Genomic DNA, 25,293 nt, shown 5'->3' on the forward strand with positions numbered 1-25,293 from the left:
TCTACACTCGTTTTATGGACAATTGTCGTCTGGTTATCGAGCGAGCCGATGGATTGCATTGCTGATCAATGACTCAAGTTCAATCAACCCACGCCTATACAACAATACGACGTTTTTGAGGAAATTTGCTGAAGGAAAGGGGAGAATATGGGTCATTTCAAACGTAAGTTTTACCGTAGACATTCATTAGATGAGTACGGTACGTACTTGGACTGGTGAAACACTGAACATGCTGAATCTATCTAGATCTACACTACAGTCCCACAGCCTTACAAATGCGTGTGCTATTGCAATTAGCCAGGAGGCGTTCTGGGGTAAAAATCATAGTACTATTCGTACCTTTTACCCCCTAACGCCAGGCGCTTGCAGGTATAGGGCCGCACGTCGGAAAGGAAAATGCAACTATACAAATGCACCAAACAGCGCCTTATAATTTGAATCTGACGTTAACACTTCTGTACATGGGCACTCACACATTGTACGAGGTTAGTATGTACTAACCTCGTACAATAGACTGTGTTTGACCCTGGATTTCGAAGTAGTCGGCAAACATCGCTTCATTGCTGAAGTAATATTTGCCGAAGCTCCTTCTCGCTACGCACCGGGGCTCTTGCCGGTAAGTAGCAAGAGTTTTTTTAATATAAAATAATAATAAAATAATAATCCGATAAAAAAAAGCACATTTTGCTTACCTCGGCCTCGAAAGTGACTTCGCTTGTCTCTTCCACGGAAATACAAGGAAGCCCGTTGGTGGCGCTAATAATTTCACAACCTTGATTCAGCTCCTCGGTAATTTTATAACTGTATCTAAATTCTTTGAATGCGCAATCCTCATGATTAATTTACTAATTATGGGCACCAATTAATGAAATGCCTTCAAAAACATAATTAATGATTATTATTGGTGATGATAACACTCATTTGCATTAATTTAAAAAGATGACTGATAAAAAAAAAATGAAAATAATATACGTGCCTGGAAAGAAACCAGCAGTACAAGCTTTGACGAACGTCAATAATACGTATACGGTGTACCAAAGTCTATACAATGAAAAGATTGGACACTTCACGGACTTTGCGTAATGCCTTGCGTCGATATGCGTGTAAAATAGTGTAGGTGCCTATTCTTTCCCTTGTCGTGTCTTTGATATGAATATAAATCGCGCGCCCTCTTCAGGAGAAAATTGATATCAACGCTGACTGATTTCTATCTCCGTAAAATCTTCACTAAAGATCAAGAAAATATACATATTTTTAGAAAGAAACTTCAAGGAGAAGTCACGGAAGGATCTAAATGATTCGGTAAGTGTCATAGCAGGATGTGGAATGTTTATTTAAACAAAATATTTTATGTGGGCAAAAGCCCACTGTATTTTCGAAGTGTAGTGGTGTGTCGCGTGCGTATGACTGATAATCCTTCACTCGCGAGACGATATGAACCCATGGGTGGTACATGGGTATAAATATCGGTTAGGAAAGTTTGGTATGTTTGGTAATGAAAGGGAACAAAAATCGCAGAAATGGGATGAAGAAATAAAAGTAGAAGAGAGTTTCCTACTCACATTTGTTGTCTTCGCCATCTTGGATCCATTGTTAATGCAACCTAGTTACGTGACGCTTATAGAGGGCGGCAAAATCAAGTGCTAAAATGTCCCGCTTCAACCACTGAACCAGGGGGGTGTTTCATCAATATTGTCGCGCGACAACTATCAGCGCTGACAGTTGTCGCGTGACAATATTGATGAAACACCCCCCTGGTTCAGTGGTTGAAGCGGGACATTTTAGCACTTGATTTTGCCGCCCTCTATAAGCGTCACGTAACTAGGTTGCATTAACAATGGATCCAAGATGGCGAAGACAACAAATGTGAGTAGGAAACTCTCTTCTACTTTTATTTCTTCATCCCATTTCTGCGATTTTTGTTCCCTTTCATTACCAAACATACCAAACTTTCCTAACCGATATTTATACCCATGTACAGAAGTGTTAACGTCAGATTCAAATTATAAGGCGCTGTTTGGTGCATTTGTATAGTTGCATTTTCCTTTCCGACGTGCGGCCCTATACCTGCAAGCGCCTGGCGTTAGGGGGTAAAAGGTACGAATAGTACTATGATTTTTACCCCAGAACGCCTCCTGGCTAATTGCAATGCCCAGGACTGCTGGCTAGCGACCGACGGGTTTCCATTCTCAGCCGTATCTGTTGGTCAGTTAAGACAGCGCGGTGTCTGTGTGTTCCGTGTGTGTATGTGTGATGCGAATCGTGTTGTACATGTGTTCACTGGGCGTAGAGCACTCATTCAATGAACAAGGTTGATGGCATATAATATAGAGTATGCCCAGTTGTTTTATTGATCGCACAGCACAGGTATGGGTTTACATTAGCTATGTGCGAATACGGGGCATCGCGAGCGCTGGTTTTGGTGGCACGGTTTTCGCGCGGGTTTTGCTGCGAGTGGCATCGCCTCTGTCTGGGCGGCTCATTGAAAATGGGGTTTAATGCGCATGCGCACATTGTAGGTGCAATCTCGTGCCTTTTAACAGACAGCTGAAGATGTGCTCTTTCTGTACATATAAGTTTCAATGTGGATACTCGCCTGTAAAGTGTGGATATCGGAGCTTGAAAGTTCATCAAATTTTTGGACGCGTAAATGTTCGAAATTTTTTTATGGTAAGTAAAACAAGAATCCGATTAGGTATACAATTTGACTGGAAATATATTTGAATTATCAAAAAATCCAAACTTACGCGATTCTGACGTTGCGCAGTCCAGATATAAGAGATGCCAGCTACCCTTGTCACAGCCGGTCTCTCGGCAGTCGAGCTGCCCGATGCGCCTGCGGTTGGCAGGGCGATGCTACCCTTGTCACAGCCGGTCTCTCGGCAGTCGAGCTGCCCGATGCGCCTGCGGTTGGCAGGGTGATGGGAGCGGTCGATAGTGAGTCGTTCATGCTGGATTGAACTAGATCGTAAATTGCTCACTTGATGATTATGTTGTGCCTTTTTGGGAAATCTCTGTCATTATACCGTAGATAATTATTCTGATACTGATTTTAATACATCCTTTTTTCACAGAAAGATTTTATCATCCCAAGGTTATGTGACTCAAGTCAAGAGTCTAGGTGGTTGATTATCGTTTCATTTGGAAACTGGATTTGCTTTTGACAGTGGAATATCAATGTTGACTTTTCTAAAATTAAATTCATGGGTGGAAATCCCAGGGGGACATGTCCCCCTACCCAAAATAATAGGGGGACATGTAACAATAATACATTTTTTTTTCTTTCTTTTTTCTTTTTTGGTCAAACTTTTTGGGGTTAAAATGACCTTACAACAGTTTGGGGATAAACTTTTTTTTTTAACTTGTCAGAGTTGCCAGCATCCATAGGCGGCGAAAGCTGGGGGAAGTGTACCCCCCCCCCCCCCGCCCTTAATTTCAGGTGGGGGACGATTCCCCCACCTCAATTTTTTTTTATAACTTTTTTTTCTTTTCTTTTTTTTTTTGCTTGTCAAATTTAGTTTTCTGCGTCCCCCTATAATTTTTGGTTGATAACCTTTGGTGTATTTTTTTGATTATCAAAATAATTTGGTGGTCCCCCCTAAAATTGTTGGCTTTCGCCGCCGATGCCAGCGTCCCCCTACCTTTGGGGCCAATTTCCGCCCATGATTAAAATGCAAAAAATTTGTTGTTTAATTTTTCACTCTCAGAGGAAATATTTCACTTCCACATGGCTCTATTGTGTTATTCATTTTTTTTTCTATTTTATTATAATTATTTTTTTTTTCAAGAAGGGTGCAGGGGGGGGGGGGGTTGTGTTCATAAGTTGAAATGGGGATGGGATTTGTATAAGTTTTTGTGTCACTTTTGTTCTCTTGTTTTGAGTGTTGGAGCTTTGATGCCTGTTTTTGTTGCTGTTCAGAGCTTATTTATGTGCAGTGATTTCATGCTAGAATATGAACTTATTTTTCATTAAAAAAGGAGTGCTCGAACATGGCCTTTGTTGTAATCATACATATCTAAGAAATGCATATATTAAAGCTTAATTTTTATGTTTCCTTCTTGATACTTGAATTACATGCAATGCTACATCTTTACACCCTCAGACTCTGCTGCTCATCCTTCCTAAAAAAAATTGTAATCGAATGCCCACGGTCTCCAAAATGAAAGCTACATTATCCATCTATAAACAAATTGTTGAAACAATAAAATACATAAAGAATTGGTGAAACAATCAAATACATCAGAAAAGCACACTTGTATTTTTATACCATACAAAGTACATGTACAAAAGGAATGATATTTTTCATTTGTAAAAAAAAGACCCCATACATACATGTACACAATACTAAAGTTGAAAAAGAGCTAATTGTAATTTATATCAGAAAAACAAAGAAATACATTAGAAATTACAAAAACAATACTTTAAACAAATTCATTTAGGAAATTATCTACATGATGCTGTTTTGATGCCAACTAAATTATATACAAATTATCTCTCATTATCACCTTCATTTGGCAAAAAAAAGAGGCGAGTAATTGTAATTTGCATAATTAATTAGAATTAATTAAAATAAATTATTTTACACATAATAAGAAGAAAAATTACCAAGTGAAATGATTACACATCAATTGAGTTTTCTTTCACCTTTCCATTGATACCTAAATTACTTCAAAGGGCTCAAAAACAAAGAAGTTAGAGCCCGTTGAAGACTTGGGTTCAAAATGGTCACAAAAATCGGTTATGCACTCCATTGACTTTACATTAAGACAATGACCACAAATTTGGATAAATATGCGCGACTTAAACTGGAATAACTTTATAATTTCTTGATGAAAATTTGAGTTCTTGGTATCATTTGAAAGGTCTTTTTAAGGGCTTTCAAATGATACCAAATTCATTGAGATTTGAGGATTTTCATTTTTTTTGTCACATACCTATTTACATGTATTTTGTTGCTGTGGCATGTGTGTGCAGGATTGAAGTTTCTTAACGTTCAGCTCTTAACTGACTCTCTTTACAAGCTTAATATAGCGATCGCAACGGGTTCGCGTTTAACACATTTCCTATTCTGCCAACACACAAAATGGGCAAAATTCATTGAGCCAGTGTATCAACATTTCAAATCCTTTTTTCATAAAATGTTACGATCTTTTTCTATTATATCTAAACTTCTTATTTCTAGTCAATTTACTCACATTTGCATCGCCAAAATGTTGTTTTTAAGGCCGTTTTCGAGAGCACCACCTGTCCGTCGTCACACGATGGAAGTCGCCATTTTGGAAAATATGACTCCAGAACCGGGTTAATCTTGCAAGTTACTTTTACTTGTTGACGCCCTCTAGGGGCATCAAATAACCATGTGTTATGTATCATTAAAATCGGCAGACTTTCTTCTACAAGTTAGTGACGATTTCAGTTCAATGTCGGCAATGTTTTTCGTTACAAAAAGGAGTTTTTTGGACACTTAAGGTAAATCATGTTTCTATTTTCTTACTTCAAAGCTGTATAAACAGAAAATTTCCCAGGGAACAGTCAAATATCAGATATAAATTGATTCTTTGAAGTGTATTTGTATCAGAAAATCTAATTTTGATATATAAGAATGTGTCGCATAGCTGCGCAAGAGGCGAATGCAAGCCCATGTTGTGCCGCCTAGAGTGTGATTTTGGTGCCATGGCTGACCGAATTAAAGGAGTGAGTGGGCGTGGTGGCTGTGGTACTTGATGCATGTGTGTTATTGTTAAACCCATAGAAATTACATTAGTTGTAGGTGATAAGTTGTGCATTTGATTTCTGCATGAATTATGTGTATTGATGATAAATTAATGATAATTTCAACTTAATATTTCAAGAAAAAAAAAACAGGCGGGAATTAAAGCATGTTTAATTCCAGTCTCATTTTTTTTCATGGTGTACAGGCGCAGACCATGCATTGACTGCTGCCTGGTACTGGTATTAAAATGAATAGATACATGACTATATCTATATTCTGTTGTTTTGTGTCATCATATCAATAAGCTGTCTCATCAATTCACATGATGTACACAATAATGGGTCCCTGTTTTATTATGTTTACTAGGAGGGAGATTATTTTGTAAATGTGATTTTAAATGTAGTAGAAATTCAGATAATGTCAGAGACTTGCTTTTTAACTTTATATATTCCAATATATTTAATGTTAATATATTCTATAATTCTAAGCAGTGGAGTACATTTCTAGCTACTGTTGCAGCTCCAGCTGTCTGATCTCGCATTCTCGGATCTGCAAACAAGTTTGAGACATCATGGTAATTATACAGAATACAGAGTGAACATGGACAAACAGAAAGAAAAAAAAAATTACTTGCAAAACTTAATTTTCTACTTTTGAATGATATAAATCTTACAGATACTGGGAAGTATAGTGGGACATTCATTTTTATTTTCTGATTAAAGTCTGTTGAGGAATGAGACCCCCAAGAGTTGATTAATTTTTTTTAACAACGCAAAGCATCCCATGCACTTCTCTTGTCTTATTCTAATTTGTTATCTTTCTTCTTGTATGCTATATTTTCACAAATAGAAGCTGTTTGAATAAGAAAAAATATGAAGGTAACACAGCCATGCTCTACAAGATCACTTCTTGTGTTGAATTTTAGTCAAAGTAACTTAGTAACCTACATGAAAAAAAAGTATGGAAGTTTCTTAGATCTACAAGTACCTGCACTGTGAAAAAATTGGGCAATATTTTACCCAATATTTTGCCCAACGTTGGGCCGATAGTCAACCCTACCAACTACTGGGCAATATTTTACCCAACGTTGTTGGGGCATTAATGTGCCCAACTGTTGGGTAATATTTTGAACTACATTTTGGGGAACATTAATTTGCCCAACTTTTTAATAAAGTTATTAACCCAACATCTGGGCAAGGCCTTTAATAATCACCAAGAAAAATGGCATAATTTTACTAAGTTGTTGAGTTATTATGATCCCTCCCTGCAATCAATAATACTATTTGTTGGGCATTTTTCATTTGCTTTACACAACAAATGGTCATTACTTGACTGGGGTTTTGATGTGAATTATCCAATAGATGGGCAAATAAAACAAGCATTTTGTTTCTCATGCATGATGGTTTGATATTTACGTTCTGTCAATGATTTATTGGAAAAGGTGCACGAAAATGCATCCAATGCTGTTTGTAAATAGCAAGAGGAAAATTACTACAATGTATATTTTATAATAAAAGAACATAAATCCTCTGTGAGATATATTGTTTGTTTGCTTAAGAAATCATGTATTACTATCATAATTACTAATTAATATCATTTGTTATTATTTTGTAAGAAATTGATTACATATTTGTGAATTTCTTAAATCAATAGCCTCCTCCCCAAAATAAAGGATGACAAAAATATTATTCTCATGACTATTTCTGTAAAACTGTCTTGAATGCTATAAAGCACAATTCAATCAATTTACAAGTGATAGTTCAAGTATGGATTAACAAGCACACATTCACACAGTAAACCACACAGTAACAAATGTCCAATCAATGCACTTTAGATCAGTATTTCTTTGGTTTTTTTTTATATAACTGAAACTCAGAAAGTTGCAAAAGTTACAACTACAAACATAATAACCAACTGCATGCATAGAAAGTGTGCATAACTTTGCAGAAGTGGAATATAATAAAACAGTGACTTTCAATGTTATTACGATAATGTAATATAAAAAAGCTACAAAAATCACTGAGTGATGCCATATTTGAATATGTTCTTGAAAGTGAACAAAATGAATCAAGTTTATCATGCAACTGTCTCTAACCAAAATCTCTGACAGGTATATATATGTACTTCCCTTTCTCTGTTTTTTTTTTATATAACTGGTTTTTTTTTTATTCAACTGAAACTCAGAAAGTTACAAAAGTTACAACTAGAAAGTGAAAAACATAATAACCAACTGCATGCATAGAAAGTGTGCATCACTTTGCAGAAGTGGAATATAATAAAACAGTGTCTTTCAATGTTATTACAATAATGCAATATAAAAAAGCTACAAAAATCACTGAGTGATGCCATATTTGAATATGTTCTTGAAAGTGAACAAAATGAATCAAGTTTATCATGCAACTGTCTCTAACCAAAATCTCTGACAGGTATATATATGTACTTCCCTTGATAACTTGATTACTATGCAAGTCATGAATTATTATCCAAAAAGAAAACTAAAATTAAACTGTCTAAATTAGAACATGACTTCTCTTATTTCTTTTGCAGACCTGTAAAAATTATCAGATTCTTTATAAAGCTTGCAGGAGATATAAAACAAACATAACTTCTACAATTTGCATTTAAAAGCCACTTTGGGAGTTTACACACTTTCTTAAAATCAAAATCTTCCTGGCAGAGACATTAAAACTTAAAATTTACAGTTAAACAGGAAGATGTATAGACGATATTGGTGTTCATTGGCATAGAATATATCGCCCTTGTGCATCACATGGTAATTTTTTGCTAGTTTTGGAAAATATTTTTGAAGTTTGTTTCAGACTTAAAATTTGTAATCAGTACCATGTTACAAGTCCATTACACATTTTCACACCAAATTTGTGAAGGGTGAATATGAATAATATTTGTTATTAGATGTCAACATGAAAGCTGATGTTTTCAACCCATATGCGTAATTTGTGTACAAATCAAATGGGAAACACCGCTTAAGGGAAAAACGATCATCATAGCATCATAACGCATTGACAAATACAAGTTTTAAACCTATTAAAGGGAAAGTTCACCCTGACATTAAGTTGGTTTTAATAAAAGCAGTAAAATTAGATAAGAATATCAGTGAAGGTTTGATGAAAATCCATTAAAGGATAAAGTTATGAATTTTAAAAAATTTTATATTGTGACGTCACTTGCGAGCTGCTCTCCCATATGCTGTGTAGTGTAAATTCCATAAATTTCCATTTTTCAAAGTTCTTCATGAAGGAATAGATATTTTTCATAGAGGCGTGTGTAAAAACATGTGTCTAATAATACATCAAATGCACAGGTAAAATAATTTACATTCCTTTAAGAAAATGGATATTTATGGAATTTACAGTACACAGCATATGGGAGAGCAGCTCGCAAGTGACGTCAGAATATCAAAACTTTAAAAATTCATAACTTAAATATCTTTTGATTTTCGTCAAACCTTCACCGATATGTTATTTAAATTTTACTGCTTTTATTAAAACGAACTTAATGTCAGGGTGGACTTCCCTTTATGAAGTAGTAAAGTTAGTTCTTTAAATTATTTTCAGTTTCTGGAATATGGAGTGCAGTTTTGTCCAAATCATTGTTTTGTGAAACAGCTTTGAGAGCTGACAATGGCGATCGGCTGTTGAGATAACTACTGTGTAAAGGCAACAAATGCCCGGAAAGAGCGCATTGCTGTTGTTTTTGCGAAAGTTGCCTCCTCCCTTTTGATTGAAAACGACTTTCTCAAAGAAAGTCCAGGTCCCTTTCAGCGTGTTCTGGTACTGGCAGTCAAGGACATAGTGCGCCTTGTAGCAGGTGTCAACTGCTTCGATCAGCGACTGTACAGGTACTGCCCTCTTCTCTATTATTACAAAGACTTGTTGAGGTCTGAGTATGCTCTCGGTGAAGAGTTCCAAGATGAAGGGCTGTGGCCGCTGTGTCTCATCAATGCTCTGAAGGAAGCCTTCTATGTGAACGCTTTCCTGTTAAAACAACAGAACCGTAAACAATATTAAACATGACAATTTGCACAACACACAATGTCAATGAATCAACCACACTCTGTAAATGAAACTACACTCGTAACCATGATTCAAGTCAGGGGGATTTCTCCTGCTACTGGTGAATGTATCCCAGAGGAATAAATCTGTCACAAATATTCTAAATTAATTCAGTATTAAAATGCACATGTGGGTCTCATTTCCTCTGCCATAGTCTAGTAGATTCTAGGCCTATCATAAATTTATTTAATCCACATTTGCCTTTTCTAACAAACACAATATCAACCAATAGCAAAAACGAAATATTTCTTTAAAATCCTGTACAAATGAATGGTTTTCATAACTGTATGGTAGGCCTACACTCACTTCGTGTACCTGGTCCGTGTCGATCCGGAGACCTTATCCGAAAGTGCTTTGCATGCACAATAACGCTGCATACAAGTGCAAGTGCATATCTCAAGTGAGTCGCCGATACCTTAGAAGCAAAAACAAAAGGTCATTTTCAAACAAAAGTGGACATGGGGGTGAAAATTAAAACTTGCTAGAAATCATTAGGCTTCAATGTTTTTTGAAACTAGACATCTTAAAGTATATTTTTCCATTTCATTTACATAAAATTATTAATTATGTTTTGAGATACAGTGAATTTTATGCAAGGGAAATTAAATGTTACAAAATGTTGATTTTTGCATTAAAATTCACATATTGCCTATCACAATATAAAATTTGTATTAGAAGCACATTTGTTGGCAAGATACAAGCTGTGTATTGTATCTAACTCCTAAAAAGCAAAAAAAAATTCTGTGAAGTGTTTTTCTGAAAAAAATTGTGTTTCGAAGTTTTCAAAACTGGTTGTCGTGTCACTCACGTTTTAAATGCAAAAAGTTTTCTAGAGCTGTGTATTCTGAAAATTAATTTATCCCAGTACTGGAGCAAATACAGTTTATCTGTACCTTATTGTATATAAAGTAACTTGGTCCAATGTGTTAAGGTAAAGCTAAAATTAACTGTCAAAGTTGTGTCGTGTCACTCACAATGTCGTGTCACTCACGAAATGTCGTGTCACTCACGGTATTATATTGTGTATAAAAAAGGACATCCAGTAATTTTTGAAGCGTTTTACCAGGGATACAGTCAAAATGTTGTTCCTGACATCATTTAGGCCTATTTTAGGCTAATAATTTCCTCCATCTTCCTAATTTTACTCCTTTTTATGGAAATATTGAATTTGACATTGAGTTCATCTATTTTCTCTCCTCTCCGTGGTTGCCTTGGTTTAAAAAATCCTGACAATTTTCCATTGGTGTGAAGACTCGGATCCTAATTCATATTTTGGTGAATGTACTGTGATTAAGAATATAACAACATAATCAACACAAAATTATGAATGTATCAAGAGAAAAACCACTATACTTAAAAAGCAATGGACATATTTACAATGCATAAAGGGTTGGTGATGGTTCAAGTCATACCTAGGTATTACTCGAACATTCTCTGTCTCCATTTACAGAAATAAGCAGAAAGTTCACCTTTCTTTTGAGTAATGTTATTTCTTTGTTATACTCAGCTAGAAAAGTCACGGATCCTTTTTTGAAATTTGCAGAAATTTTAGTGGTAAAGTAGTGTACATGAGATATAAGAGATCACCATGAACACCAAACATTTTTTCAAATTCTGTAAATGATTAAATCAACCTTTTCATTTGCCATAAAGCTTGTATTCCAGGACATGAAATAAACAAATTTGCAAGAAAACAAACATTTCAGGTGAGAATGTACTGAGATTTGATAGAACATTTTGGATATTGCTTGAAGCAGCTACATGCCAAGTTCAAAATCATTATTTGTTCGGCCACCATTCATACCGCTAGTGATTAACTACATGTAGGGTCTGAACAGCAAACTACCGTAAGTGGGCCGATGTGTGTTCAGAGCAGATTTGCATTTACACATATTCATTACAACAAAATGATGCATGTTCATGTAGGTCCCAACAAGTCCCAACCGAGACCGCATTTTGATTTGAGCAACTTTGGATGGGTTGCAATGTACCAGTAGATCAATTTTTTTTTTTTGGGGGGGGTACCCTGATAAGAACAGAGCTGGACCTCGAGGGGAAAAAGCTATTGAGGTGTAAAGGGAGCCTGGTTGGGATGTTGAATTGGATTTTAGTGTGACATCCAAGGGCTTAGAAAAGGAAAGGCTAATGACTTGTAGTTGTTATGTAATAGTAGCAGACTGCAAGAATCAGGTACTGACTGCGTCTTTCACCTTGTGGCTTTCCCTGGATTCCCGTGGTATGGTACAGTATATGATCAAATAATTAGCAATGAAAAGGCGCTTACAAATTCCAGCAAAAAGCATAGCTCTGAATTTTGGTACAGTGCCTATGTGTACTGCCTTGGGAGGGTCCACATACAAGCAGTGTTCAGGAGAAAACCTATGCTTGTTGAGTTGAATTTCCAATTTTCTCAAGGTGATTTGCTGATAGTCCATCTGAAGTGTGCAGCAACGTGATTGTGGTTTGGTACCAAAAAAGACATTTAAACTGCCATGTCCTATTTGGACAATGCCTATAAAAATATTAAAGGAGGATAATATTGTAATCCAATATTTCAAGAAAAGGGAGTCATACATGACATCATTGGCTTCCAGACCATGCCAGATGATGTGACTATTGAGAATACCTTTCTTACAAGGAAAAATTATTCCATCCGTTGTGGATGCTGAATTGTATAAACCTGTAAACTTTCATATACAGATAGGGAGAAAGAGTTAAAGTTTTGAATGATATCAGGCCACAAAAAGAATGTTTGAGTTGATGTCAATGCCAAGACCTCATAACACCTCCTTCAAGTGCCCCCTCCTCCTCTAAAGAGGAGAGTGGTAGAAGCCCTAGTGTGACAATGTGGTATGGTATAGGGAATGTGAGTTGATGGGCAAATATGACCATAAACCAAGAATAAAACATCAGGATGACATATTATGAACTTAAAAGAAAGCAGTTATTATGTAATTAAGCTTGTTTTTTGGTTAATGGTATTTTACTCTTCTACATCATGCAAAAATACTTTCAATGTTGAGATAAATGTTGTATTTTTGCACTTGTCGTGTCACTCACGTTTTGGATGTCGTGTCACTCACGGTATATAGGAGGGTACCATTTTCCATAGAGAAGGTTTGATTGATTTTGACTATATGTGTTAGATAGGTACACTATTTATGTCCATTTACTGGTACTCACAGTACTCCATGACAACTACTTGGGCATGAATCCAACCATATGTGTTAGTGGTCAGAAACCCATGTCCAAAATTTGTCGTGTCACTCACGCACCGTTTTTTAATCATATCTACTAAACGAATTGTTGAATTCAAATCAAACTCGTAGTGGCCCATGCCAGTCCTACATTGTATATAATATAGTAGTCATGATTGATTCATAACCTTTAAGTTTGAAGATATGAGCCCTTAAACCTCTCCAATTGTCGTGTCACTCACGTTTGAAAATGACCAAAACAGCGTCAGATATATGTCATGTATGTAGGCCTATTCTGACAAATTCCTTACAAATTATGCTTAACGTAAAGTCCAAAATAAAAAAATTAAAAAAACGTTTAAGCAACTCACCTATGAAAGATTCAGCGAGGCTCCCCAGCCCCCAGTCATCTAGAAGCTCCTCCATATCTTATCGACCGTGTGTAGCATGCTGCAAGCGCAACTCGTGATCGTAAAGTTTCGCAACATTTACCACTCAGCAGGGCAATTACTAGCCCAACAATTGGACATCTGTATTTTGGCAGCGGCAGAGTAAAAATTTGCCTAAGTATTGGGCACATAATGCCCAACAAAACAATAACCAACGTATATATTACCCAACAAAAAAATGACCAACGTAAATTTACTCTTTTTTTTCATAGTGTGTAGATCTGCCACCCAATGGGTACTTGTCTTGGGTGGCAGAAAAGTTCCGCGTATAGCGTCCCTTTAAGAGGCCATATCTTCAGTTATGGTGCTCCAATTGTAATTTGGTCTTCACCATTGAATTTGTCTTGAAAAAACCTTTCAAGTGATGTATAATTTGTCTGTATTTAAAAAAAAAAATCATGTAATATAGCTACTTAATATAATGATAATTGCCATGATTGCTACATTCCAATTGTCTGATTTGTTTGTTTGAGAAAACGTCTTTTATTTGTACTCGGTCTATTCTCCCATTACATATCATTCTCAATTAAAGAGAGTCTCTTTCACTTGGGTTTCATGAATGTCCATTATAAATTAGGTGTATTATTTCAAGTATCGTGATTAGCCAATACGCGTCGCATGACATCCAACTCTTTTGGTGCACTGCACAGCAGTGCAAAAGGTGTGCAACGAAAATTGTTCACTGCAACCATCCACTTGTTCACTGCTACCACCCTGCCTGTGGAGAATCTACAGGTAGGACTATGGTATGCCAATGTTGTACAGGGCACACACTTTAAAAAATCATTAAAATATCACTTTTGTGACCAAAATTACTAATTTCCATACAGTTGCAATTTATTTTTCATTAGTAACTTGGGAATAATTTTTGTATTCACCAGAGGGCTTAAAAACTTGAATTTTGGGCATATTTTTGGGTACGCCCTCTATTGGTGGAAAGTAATATGGCAAGAAAATTTTCATTTTTTGATCTCTATTTTGTAATTAAAAGAAAAAAATGATTTAAAGAATCAAATTTAAATAAGAGCCAAGTTGTATGAATAATAGGTGTAATGGAAACTCAGTGTAAAAATATCAAGCATTTGTCCCAAAGAAAAAGAAAATAATCCAAACATTGCCACCCTTATTTAGCCACACATGGAGATATAACTGAGAACAAGGTTATATTATAACCTTGTTCATTGAATGAGTGCAACCATCCTGCATGTGGGGAATCTACAGGTAGGACTATGGTATGCCAACGTTGTACAGAGCACACACTTTAAAAAAAAATCATTGAAATATCATTTTTTGTGACCAAAATTACTAATTTCCATACATTTGCAATTTATTTTCCTTAGTAACTGGGGAATAATTTTTTTATTCACCAGCGCACTAAAAACTTGAATTTTTGACATATTTTTGTGTATGCCCTCTATTGGTGGAAAGTAATATGGCAAGAAAATTTTCATTTTTCAAACTCTATTTCTAATTAAGAAAAAATGTTATAAAGCATCAAATTTTCATAAGAGCCAAGTTATACATGTATGATGAATAGCTGTATTGAAAACTAACAGTGTAAGAAATTCAAGCATTCCATAGAAAAAGAGAAATTAAGCCCAAATTGCCTCCCTGTATTTTGCCACACATGGAGATGTAACTGAGAACAAGGTTATGAAATAACCTTGTTCATTGGATGAGTGCGCAATGAAAATTGACATTGCACGCTCAAGCAAACCAGTGCGGTGTAAGTCCCATGAGAAGTCCAACAAAACTGTACTGTAACTTTTCAGAATTTGTGTTTGTGTTGCTATTTTATAAAACAAATAATGCACTTGCTCTGTGGTGCGTAAAAGTAAATGCAGAGAAAGCTCGGTTTCTTCAGATGATGCACACTGGGAACTTGCCGCCAGCGGCTCCTGCACAGTGCGGCACCTATCTAAAGAAACCTTGCGTGCTGTGCATTTCCACTGACCCACTCGGCCACATGCATAATTTGTATACTGTAATGAAAATGGAAACATGCTGGTCAATTGACCAGTATATTGAAAATGGAAACATGCCAGTCAATGGACAGTGTAACATAAAAAATAGAAACATGCTGGTCAATTGACCAGTATATTGAAAATGGAAACATGCCGGTCAGTTGTCCATATGTTTCAGTGTGGATAGTACAGAACAAGCCGGGATGTGAACCACGGAATTGAGATATTTCTACAATGTTGATTTGTAGATTTTAGACATCTTGTATCTTTTACCTTATAATACAAATTTCCGTTATGTGCATTTAAGATCAGATTTAACACGAGCCTTTCGAGGCAAAAATTGTCTACTAACTACAACCTCTTTTCACGTGTATATTTATAATGACTTTTTACTTCTTTTTTTCGTCAGTAACTCTCTGACTTTCTTGACATAATTATATAATCAACACATTATCTCCCCTATTATCTGATTAATCTACGAAACTTACTTCTATGACGGGACACAAAAGAACTGCTGAATTTTGTACATAAAAGGTGACGAACTGCAACACCTCCGTTAATTCATGAATGTGAAAAATCTGATACCGAAGATAGCGCACTGTTGTAAAATGATGTGTTGACAAATTTGCTATGGTATCTTTGAGATAGATAATTAAAACAAACGTTATAATAATTATATGGCGTTTAATCCAAAACAAATAAATTTTTTCCAAAGTTTAAACTTCTCTCCAATTTAGCCTTTCTGAAGGATTAAATTTTCTCATATATTCAGCTTCTTAGCACAGTTTATAATGAAAATGGAAACATGCCGGTCAGTTGACTATATGTTTCAGGGTAAAATAAAATTGGAAACATGCCAGTCAATTAATTGACCATATGTTTCAGTGTTATGTGTATAATGAAAATGGAAACATATCCTGGTCAATTGACCAGTATAATGAAAATGGAAACATGCCGGTCAGTTGACCATATGTTTCAGTGTATAATGAAAATGGAAACATGCCGGTCAATTGACTATATGTTTCAGTGTATAATGAAAATGGAAACATGCTGGTCAATTGACCATATATTTCAGTGTATTATTTGTTCATCATGCATCCCAAGAATAAATCGACAGAAATAATGTTACATAGATAATGATACATAGGAGGATCATAAACAAAATAGTTGATCATAAACAAAATATGTTTGAAGTGCATCATAGGAAAATAATTCATCAATGACATAAGTCCCTTCAATGCTTGTCAGACATTGACTTGTCAGACATTAAGCATCTTGCCATAATCAACAAGTACAGTCAATCTAAAAAAAATCCAACTATTAAATCTTATGCTTTAGGCAACGCAAACATCCACTAACTGACATTTTCATTATACACTGAAACATATGGTCAATTAATTGACCGGCATGTTTCCATTTTCATTATACACTGAAAAATATGGTCAACAGACCGGCAGATCTACCAGCACTGTCCAGCAGTGTTGCATGCAAACTTTGAATGGGCTGGAAAGCTCCACTGTTACATAATTGTGTATACATGTAACTGTTGATGCAATTAATATTTCATACAAGTTAGAACATGAAGTGAGCTTCCCATTTCCGCACATTTATTGAGAATAATATTCAATTTTGGAATTAATTCAGGCGTGTGTCAGCGGAAAATTTGGTGGGACGAGCAGTAGAAATTGTGCATTATGTTTACAAAACAAGTCTTTTTTTTTAAATGAAAACAGCACCCAGGCAAGGAGTCTGGTATTATATTGATGTGTTCAATATCATGTCTTTTCTTTAACAGATCACAAATGAAGTCAGCATGATGAGGATCAAACAAGAAGTTATAGAAGAGGAGGAGGAGGGTTTCTCTCTAGGAGAACCCATGGAGTTTAAGTCTAGCTGTGGAGGTATGCAGTTTGTCTGTTCAAGACTAAAACTAATAGTCCAGGATTAAAATATGTCACCTATGTCATCAATTCAAACACTGGTCCAAAGTAACGTGATTATGGGGTAGGTAATTGTGACAATTGATCAGTAAACTTTCAATTCATCACCTCATTTAACAATGAAATCATTAAAAATGACACACACAAAAAAACACGACACAGTTTTCTCCATTATTTGCAGGGGAGAAAATGTAGTAAACTTAACCCTATCTAGGCCGGGGTATTTTGGGAGTTCCTATGGCCGGGGGGGGGGGCCTCCCAGGCCCCCCCTAAGATCTCAGCCGTCGACCGCAAGATCGTGCCGAAAATTGGCACGCGGGTTGCCTGGGACATAATGTACAAGACTGTATAGTAATTTATTTCATGCCAATTGCTATTAAGTGATTAATGCTAATTTATGCGTAATTAGTATGTGAAATCATACTTTTTCCTCTAACTCCCTAAATAAAGCTCCAAATGTACCAATTTTTGGTATAGAAACTCTTTGTGGTGTCCTTAGCAAGTGCATATGAAAAAAATTGTGATATCAAATCATTTTCTTATGTATTATATTGTTTTTTGCAATTTCTTATGTATTTCTTTGTTTTTTTGACCTTTTGTTTTTCTTTGTTTTTTCAATGAAATTTGTTTGGGACTCTTCTGTGATCATAAAAACCATAAAATGAATACATTTAGACTAGCAAAACTAAAAATAATCATACATTTATGAATTTTGGTTGAAAACACAATTTGTATTGACTTTGTACACGAAATCACGTTTTTGAGCAATTTTCGGTCTGACATGCACTTACACAATGTTGCGTAATTTAGGAACCACGTACCCGGGTGACGCAAAATTGGTGTCAAAAGTTGCGCAAGACTTTAAAGTAAAAAGTCAGCGAGCGGCACGGTCAAAACATTTCGCACAGCGAAAATATCGCGCGATTCGTTGAGGGGGGGGGCCTCCGAGGCCCCCCCCAGCCTAGATAGGGTTAAGATACATACACTGTAAGAGTAATTTAGTTATGATTGAACTTGTAGTATCAAAGATTGGTAGATATATCAGTTTTGGCCAATGGTAAATCTTTGTGTTGTATATACAGTTTCTTTGATAATCAAACTAATGTTAATTGTGGTTATGTACCAGAAAAAAATGAATTAGAGTCCGAGTACAAAGGAATTGCAAAATAGCAACCTATTAGATTTATCTTTCTTCTTCAATTTGCAGGAAAGATATGTCTGAAACAAGGAACAGAGGAATTAACATCATTGCCATCTTCAAATACTGGGGAAATAGGAAATGTCCAACCAAAAGTCAAGCAAGAAGTGGAGAAGAGTGACTTACATTCACAGTCAGGTTCAGTGCCTACAGGAAACATAAGCCAAGAGCATGTAGCAGAGACTTTAACCCCAAAGCAGTGTTCAAATCCTGGAGATGAAAGAACTGTCCGACAGAAAGTCAAGCAAGAAGAGAAAAGTGACCTTCATTCCCAATCAGATTCGATGTCTTCTGAAAACAAAAAGCCAAAGCAAGAAGCAGAGAATTCAATCCTACAACAAAAAACAGAGACTTTAACCCCAGACCATGACGCACAGACTTTAATCCGAGTGCAAGAAGCAGAAACTTTAACCACAGTGAATGAAGAAGAGACTTTGACCCCAATCCAGTCTTCCAGTCTTGGAGATAAAGGAATTGCCCAACAGAAAGTCAAGCAAGAATCAAGGAAGAGTGAGTTATATTCCCAATCAGATTCTTTGTTTTCTGGAAACACAAACCCAGTCCAAGAATTAGAGACTTTGACACCAATGCAGACTTCATTATCTCGGGAAATAGCAGATGCAAAACAGAAAGTCAAGCAAGAACTAAGGAACAGCGACCAATCAGATTTATTGCCTTTAGGAAACATATTAAGACCAAAGCAAGAAGCAGAGATTTTAACTCCATTACAGTTTTCAAATTCTGGAGGTAAAGAAACTGTCCAACAGAAGGTCAAGCAAGAATTAGAGAACAGTGACTTACATAATTTGCAATCAGATTCAGTGCCTTCAGAAAATGTAAATCCACAAGAAGCAGATACCTTAGCCTCAGTACAGTCTTCAAATACTGGGGAAAGAGGAACTGTACAACAGAAAGTCAAGCAAGAAGCAGAGAACAGTGACTTACATAATTTGCAATCCGGTTCAGTGCCTTCAGGAAATGTAAATCCACAAGAAGCAGAGACCTTAGCCACAGTACAGTTTTCAAATTCTGGGGAAAAGGGAACTGTCCAACAGAAAGTCAAGCAAGAAGTAGAGGACAGTGATGTACATTCCCAATCAGATTCAATGTTTTCATCAATCACCATTGAAATTGTCCTCAAGGAAGAGCAATCAGCCGTGCCATCATCTGCGGGTAAGAATGCTACATGTATGGACATCCCCTGTCCTCCATTTCAGTGCACATTCAAGACTGAACCAGACAAGGAAAAGATTAAAGAGGATTCTGTTCCACAAAAACAAGGTAGTTTAAATTTACAGTTAAAATGCACTGAAAACCGTAGAATTCACTATAATAGCCTGGTAAATGTAATAATTTGTTATCTCAAAAGCCATAAACCTGTTGTGTTTGTGTGGCCAAGTTTTAAGAATTCTTGTGGATGAAGTTTCGAAAAACTCTCTGACAAAGTTCTCATTCACTCCTTTAAATAATGCTTCATTTGTCTCAAGAATTTGATATATATATGTATATGACCTCTACGTGCCTCTATGCCTGGGCAAGCAATTAACACCCGATGCTAAAGGCATGGTTTGATTTTCATGTCAGTGATACTGTCCGATCTTATCAAAATCTGAGAAAAAATATAACTCAAGTTGATGGATTCTACTGCCATTTATTTGTTTCACATGAAATTGCTTATATGTTGTTTGTGAAAACTGATTCATAGACCTATCACATGCATGTATTATGCACAGTAAATATTTCTCTCCTTGTATTCATACAGGAAAAGCTTGTGGTGCGCAGTTTGTAGATCCCATAAAAGACATCAGCAATCATGATCAGAACCTTAAAAAGGCAGGGGGACAAGAGAAAAGCATTTTCAGACTACCTCAAGTAAGGAATACAATGCCAAAGGATGATGCCATGTCAGGAACAAACATGCAAGAGGAATCCAGTCCACAGGATACTATCTGTGATGAAGCTAGAGATCCTAACAAATCCAAAGAACCACTGGCATCGTCACATCTTGTGAATTCAAGTCAAAATCGAGACAGACCAAGTGCACAAGCCGAAAACCCAAATAGCACTAATGGTATACCGCTAGGCGTACTAAACATCATGAGGAAAATTAGTGGGGGCAAAGTATGCCGTCTCAAACTGAAGAAGTGTAAGTACCTGAGCTAATCGGGGGGGGGGGGGGGGGGGTGAATCAGTCTTCCCCAGTCTTCTAAGGGTTATCCTACTCAGGAAGAAAAAAGACCTTATGATTATTTACATTGCACCTTTCCCTCTCTCCCGTCAAACCAGTTTAGTGGAAACCAATTTAATTTGGTTCAAATGTGAGGGAGGATGTGATTATATGTTTTTATTACAATGCAAAGGTCAAAGGAAAATAGAAATTTAAGTAGTTGGATGCGTTATATATTCTTGGTCTGGCAAGGGCATAAGCATAAATTCTGATCAAGTGCAGTCATTAATCCACCTTATTATGTATATAATGACCTCACTGTTTTGAAGGCTTTGTCGTTGGAGGCCCTATCACATGTTCCGTGCAAGCCTTGCTGGTGATCAAGTAGCGGGCAATCACCATTAACTCGCCCTCGACAAGTTTTGAGCAAGTTCTAAACCTTTCTGCAGGCAAATCAGACTTTTGTGCGCTCCTAGAGACTACTGTGTGCAAGTAACTGTCAATAAGGATGACGTGCAGGTGATCTGCGGGTAGCAAAATAGTCACTCGCGAGTTCCAGAAAAGGTGTGCTCAGAGCGGTGTAAGTTAGCATGTGGGGCTAAGATCCTTCTCTAATCAAATTTTTTGTTCAACTGTAATTCATATTCAGTAATCAATATTTACTGGTTTCACAATTATCGTATATAAAGGGGCTTTTATAGGAGGAAATTATAATTTGTTAACAAATTTTCGGCATTACTCCTATTTGTTTAAGATCAGTATGCTCGACCTGTAATGAAAATAAAGTCGAAAAAATTGGAACCAGTGGGGTTCGAACCTGCCATCTACTGCTTTCCGGGCAGCGACTCAACCACCAGGCTATTCTGGTTCACGGCTAAGCCATGATGAACTGGAATTCAAATACTCTCGATCCTCTTCTTTCTGACTCATTAATATTCAAATGCTGTCCGCCGTGGACGATAGATAGTATATAAAGGGGCTTTTATAGGAGGAAATTATAATTTTTTAAAGGGGCTTTTATAGGAGGAAATTATAATTATTCCCATATCAATTGCCAGAATACTGTTAAAATTCATACGCATGCTTGAGAATGGTAGTAAATATTCATTTTCTTGTATGCTGTATTTTTACAGGTAAAATTCCTGAGCAGTGTGTGAATCCCACAAAAGACGTCAGCAATCATGATCAGAACCTTAATAAGGCAGGGGGACCAGAGAGAGAGGATAGCATTTCCAGAATACCTCGAGTAACAGACACAATGCCACAGGATAGTGCAGTTTCAGAAACATCTATGACTGATCAAGAGGAATCCAGTCCACAGGGTGATCTAACCACAGTTCCTTTGGAATCTCGGGAACTACTGACATCAACAAGCCATATGAATTCAGTCCCAGGTCAAGGAGGAACATCTATGACTGACAAGCAAGAGGAAACCAGTCCACAGGATGTGTCTGATGATATAACAGCAGATCCCCCAGAATCCCAAGAACTACTGACATCGACAAGCCATATGAATTCAGTCCCAGGTCAAGGAGGAACATCTATGACTGACAAGCAAGAGGAAACCAGTCCACAGGATGTGTCTGATGATATAACAGCAGATCCCCCAGAATCCCAAGAACTACTGACATCGACAAGCCATATGAATTCAGTCCCAGGTCAAGGAGGAACATCTATGACTGACAAGCAAGAGGAAACCAGTCCACAGGATGTGTCTGATGATATAACAGCAGATCCCACAGAATCCCAAGAAATTCTGACATCGACAAGCCATATAAATTCAGTCCCAGGTCAAGGAGGAACATCTATGACTGACAAGCAAGAGGAAACCAGTTCACAGGATGCTTTGTATGATGATAAGACCAAGGATCCGCAGCAATCTCAGGAAATTCTGACATCGATAAGCCATGTGAATTCAATTGAAAAGCAAGTAGATCCACGTCCCCTGCCGGAAAGCACAAATAATGCTGATAGTATTCTAGATGAGACAGCCCTTATGAGGAAATATGGTGGTGGCAAGATTTGTCGTCTCAAGTTGAAGAAATGTGACAATTTGCTAAAGTCTGAAAGTTCAGTAGCAAAAAGGAAGCAATATCGAGTAACATTCAAAGAAGAAAAAACATTTGAGTGTTCACATTGTGAGAAGAAATTTGCACACCAGCAAAGTCTTAACTCTCATCTTGTAACCCACACAGGAGAGAAAAAGTATGAGTGTTCTTATTGCAAAAAGAAATTCGGACATGCGACTAATCTCCAGGTTCACATCAGAATTCACACAGGAGAAAAACCTTATGAATGTTCACATTGCGAAAGGAAATTTGCATATAAGACTAGCCTCAACTGTCATCTTGTAACCCACACGGGAGAAAAACCGTATGAATGTCCACAATGTGAAAAGAAATTCGGACGCAAGCATCACCTCAACATTCATCTGGCAACACACTCGAGCGAAAAACCTTATGAGTGTCCACATTGTAAAAAGAAATTTAAACATAAGAGTGATATCAGGTCTCATCTCTTCTTACACACGGGTAAAAAACCTCATGAATGTCCACAATGCAAAATGAAATTTGCATTCAAGGGTAGTCTAAAATCTCATCTTGTTACCCACACAGGGGAAAAAACTTTTGAGTGTTCACACTGTGACAAGAAATTTGCACAAAAGAGTAGTCTCAGCTATCATCTCTTGTCCCATTCAGGAGAAAAGCCTTTTGAATGTCCAAAATGCGACAAGAAATTTACAACAAAGAAATATCTCCAGACTCACCTCCGATGCCACACAGGAGAAAAGCCCTATGAATGTTCACATTGTAAAAAGAGATTTTCATCTAAGAGTGCTCTCAACTCTCATCTCTTAACTCACACATCAGAAAAACGTTATGAATGCCCACAATGTAAAAGGAAATTTGCGCGCAACAGACAGTTCAAACATCATCTCTTACTCCACAAAGATGAAAGAGCTTATAAATGTTCACATTGTGAAAAGAGATTTGTAACTAAGAGTGCACTCAATAATCATATGCATTTGCATACAAAAGATAAACAGTTTGAATGTCCACATTGTGAAAGGAAATATAGACGAAAAGATTGTCTCCACATTCATCTAAAGACACACACCGGAGAAAAACCTTATCCATGTCCACATTGCACAAGGAAATTTGCATATAAGACTAGCCTCGATTATCATCTCTTAACCCACACAGGAGAAAAACCTCATGAATGTCCACAATGCAAACAGAAATTTGGACATAAGAAAAGTCTTAACAATCATCTCCTAAGGCATGCCGGAGAAAAACCTTATAAGTGTTCACTTTGTGAAAAAAAATATGTACTTAAGACTAGTCTGGACATGCATTTGGCGACACATACAGGGGAAAAACGTTATGAGTGTTCACATTGTGGAATGAAATTTGTACATAGGAGTTATCTCAGAAATCATCTCAAAGTCCACAAAGGCAAAAAGAGTCATGAATGTCCACACTGCAAAAAGAAATTTTTAAGGAAGAGTCAACTTACAAGTCATCTCCTAACACACACAGGAGAACAAGCATACGAGTGTGAACAATGCAAAACAAAATTTAAATATAAACATGGCCTACGTGTCCATCTCAGAATACACACAGGGGAAAAGCCATATAAGTGTTCACAGTGCAAAATGAAATTCAGACTCAAGAGTGCGCTTAACCGTCATCTCTTAACCCACACAGGGGTAAAACCCTATGATTGCAAACGTTGCAAAAAGAAATTTGCACGTAAGGAGAGTCTTAACATTCATCTCCGAAAACATGCATGTACAAAATAACACCTTAATGTTCACATTGCAAAAAGTTGTATGCACATAAGAAAAGTCTTAACATGCTTTTCTTAACCCATTCAGGAGAATAACCTTAAAAATTTTCATTATGCAAAGAGTATGTTTAAACATATTCCAGAATCATTTCCTGTGAGATGAGAAAGAACAACAACGCCTAATGAATGTTCACATTGTGAAAAGAAATTTGTTACCAAGAGTTCAGTCAATGCTCATATGCCTTCCCAGGATGAAACCATTATAAATATTCACATTGTGAAAAGAAACTTGCCATGAGAATAGTCTTAACATTCATCTCTTAACGCTCACGTGAGACAAAAATGATCTTATCAAAGTTCACATTTGAAAAAGGAAATTTGCACATAAGATTTATTTTATTCTTCCATCTTTCTCCCTCTCTTGTCCCTGCACACACTTACCCTGACACACTAGCGTACCTACAGGGTACACACTACGAGACACAAGCCATGCAAAGGACGTATCCCTCCCCCCGACGAGCTTGAAAACCTTCCCCCCCCCTGACGAGCTTGAATACCTATTTTGCCCCCCCCCCCCGATGAGCTTGAATACCTATTCCCCCCCCCTGACGAGCTTGATGACTTTTTTTTTTGCTTGTCAAATATTTGGGCAGACGAATTTCGAATTTGCCCCCCCCCCTCCGTGAAAAATCCTAGGTACGCCACTGAACTGACATGATACACACTCAAGACAAACGCACTTGGAGAATCATTTGTAGAATATTCAAACACCCCCCCCCAAAAAAAAAAAAGAAATATATAT

The 25,293-nt window shown here is 36.7% G+C and overlaps 1 protein-coding gene across 1 annotated transcript; it reads left to right on the forward strand.

Annotated features, from left to right (window-relative positions):
* LOC121421757 (zinc finger protein 62 homolog) lies at window positions 1-25,038 on the forward strand. The gene is made up of 5 exons (XM_041616557.1): window positions 1-163; window positions 17,193-17,298; window positions 18,545-19,708; window positions 20,298-20,681; window positions 21,836-25,038. The coding sequence occupies exons 2-5, from the start codon at window positions 17,211-17,213 to the stop codon at window positions 24,502-24,504; spliced, it is 4,305 nt and encodes a 1,434-aa protein (XP_041472491.1). The 5' UTR covers window positions 1-163; window positions 17,193-17,210; the 3' UTR covers window positions 24,505-25,038.
* Window positions 25,039-25,293: the final 255 nt, after the last annotated feature.

This window comes from Lytechinus variegatus, chromosome 9, assembly GCF_018143015.1.
Source record: "Lytechinus variegatus isolate NC3 chromosome 9, Lvar_3.0, whole genome shotgun sequence".
NCBI classification, from domain to species: domain Eukaryota; kingdom Metazoa; phylum Echinodermata; class Echinoidea; order Temnopleuroida; family Toxopneustidae; genus Lytechinus; species Lytechinus variegatus.

Coding starts and splice junctions, on each gene's coding strand:
- LOC121421757 (XM_041616557.1), top strand. CDS start 17,211: ATGATGAGGATCAAACAAGAAGTTATAGAAGAGGAGGAGGAGGGTTTC. Junction 17,299..18,544: donor GTTTAAGTCTAGCTGTGGAG/GTATGCAGTTTG, acceptor TTCAATTTGCAG/GAAAGATATGTCTGAAACAA. Junction 20,682..21,835: donor CCGTCTCAAACTGAAGAAGT/GTAAGTACCTGA, acceptor GTATTTTTACAG/GTAAAATTCCTGAGCAGTGT.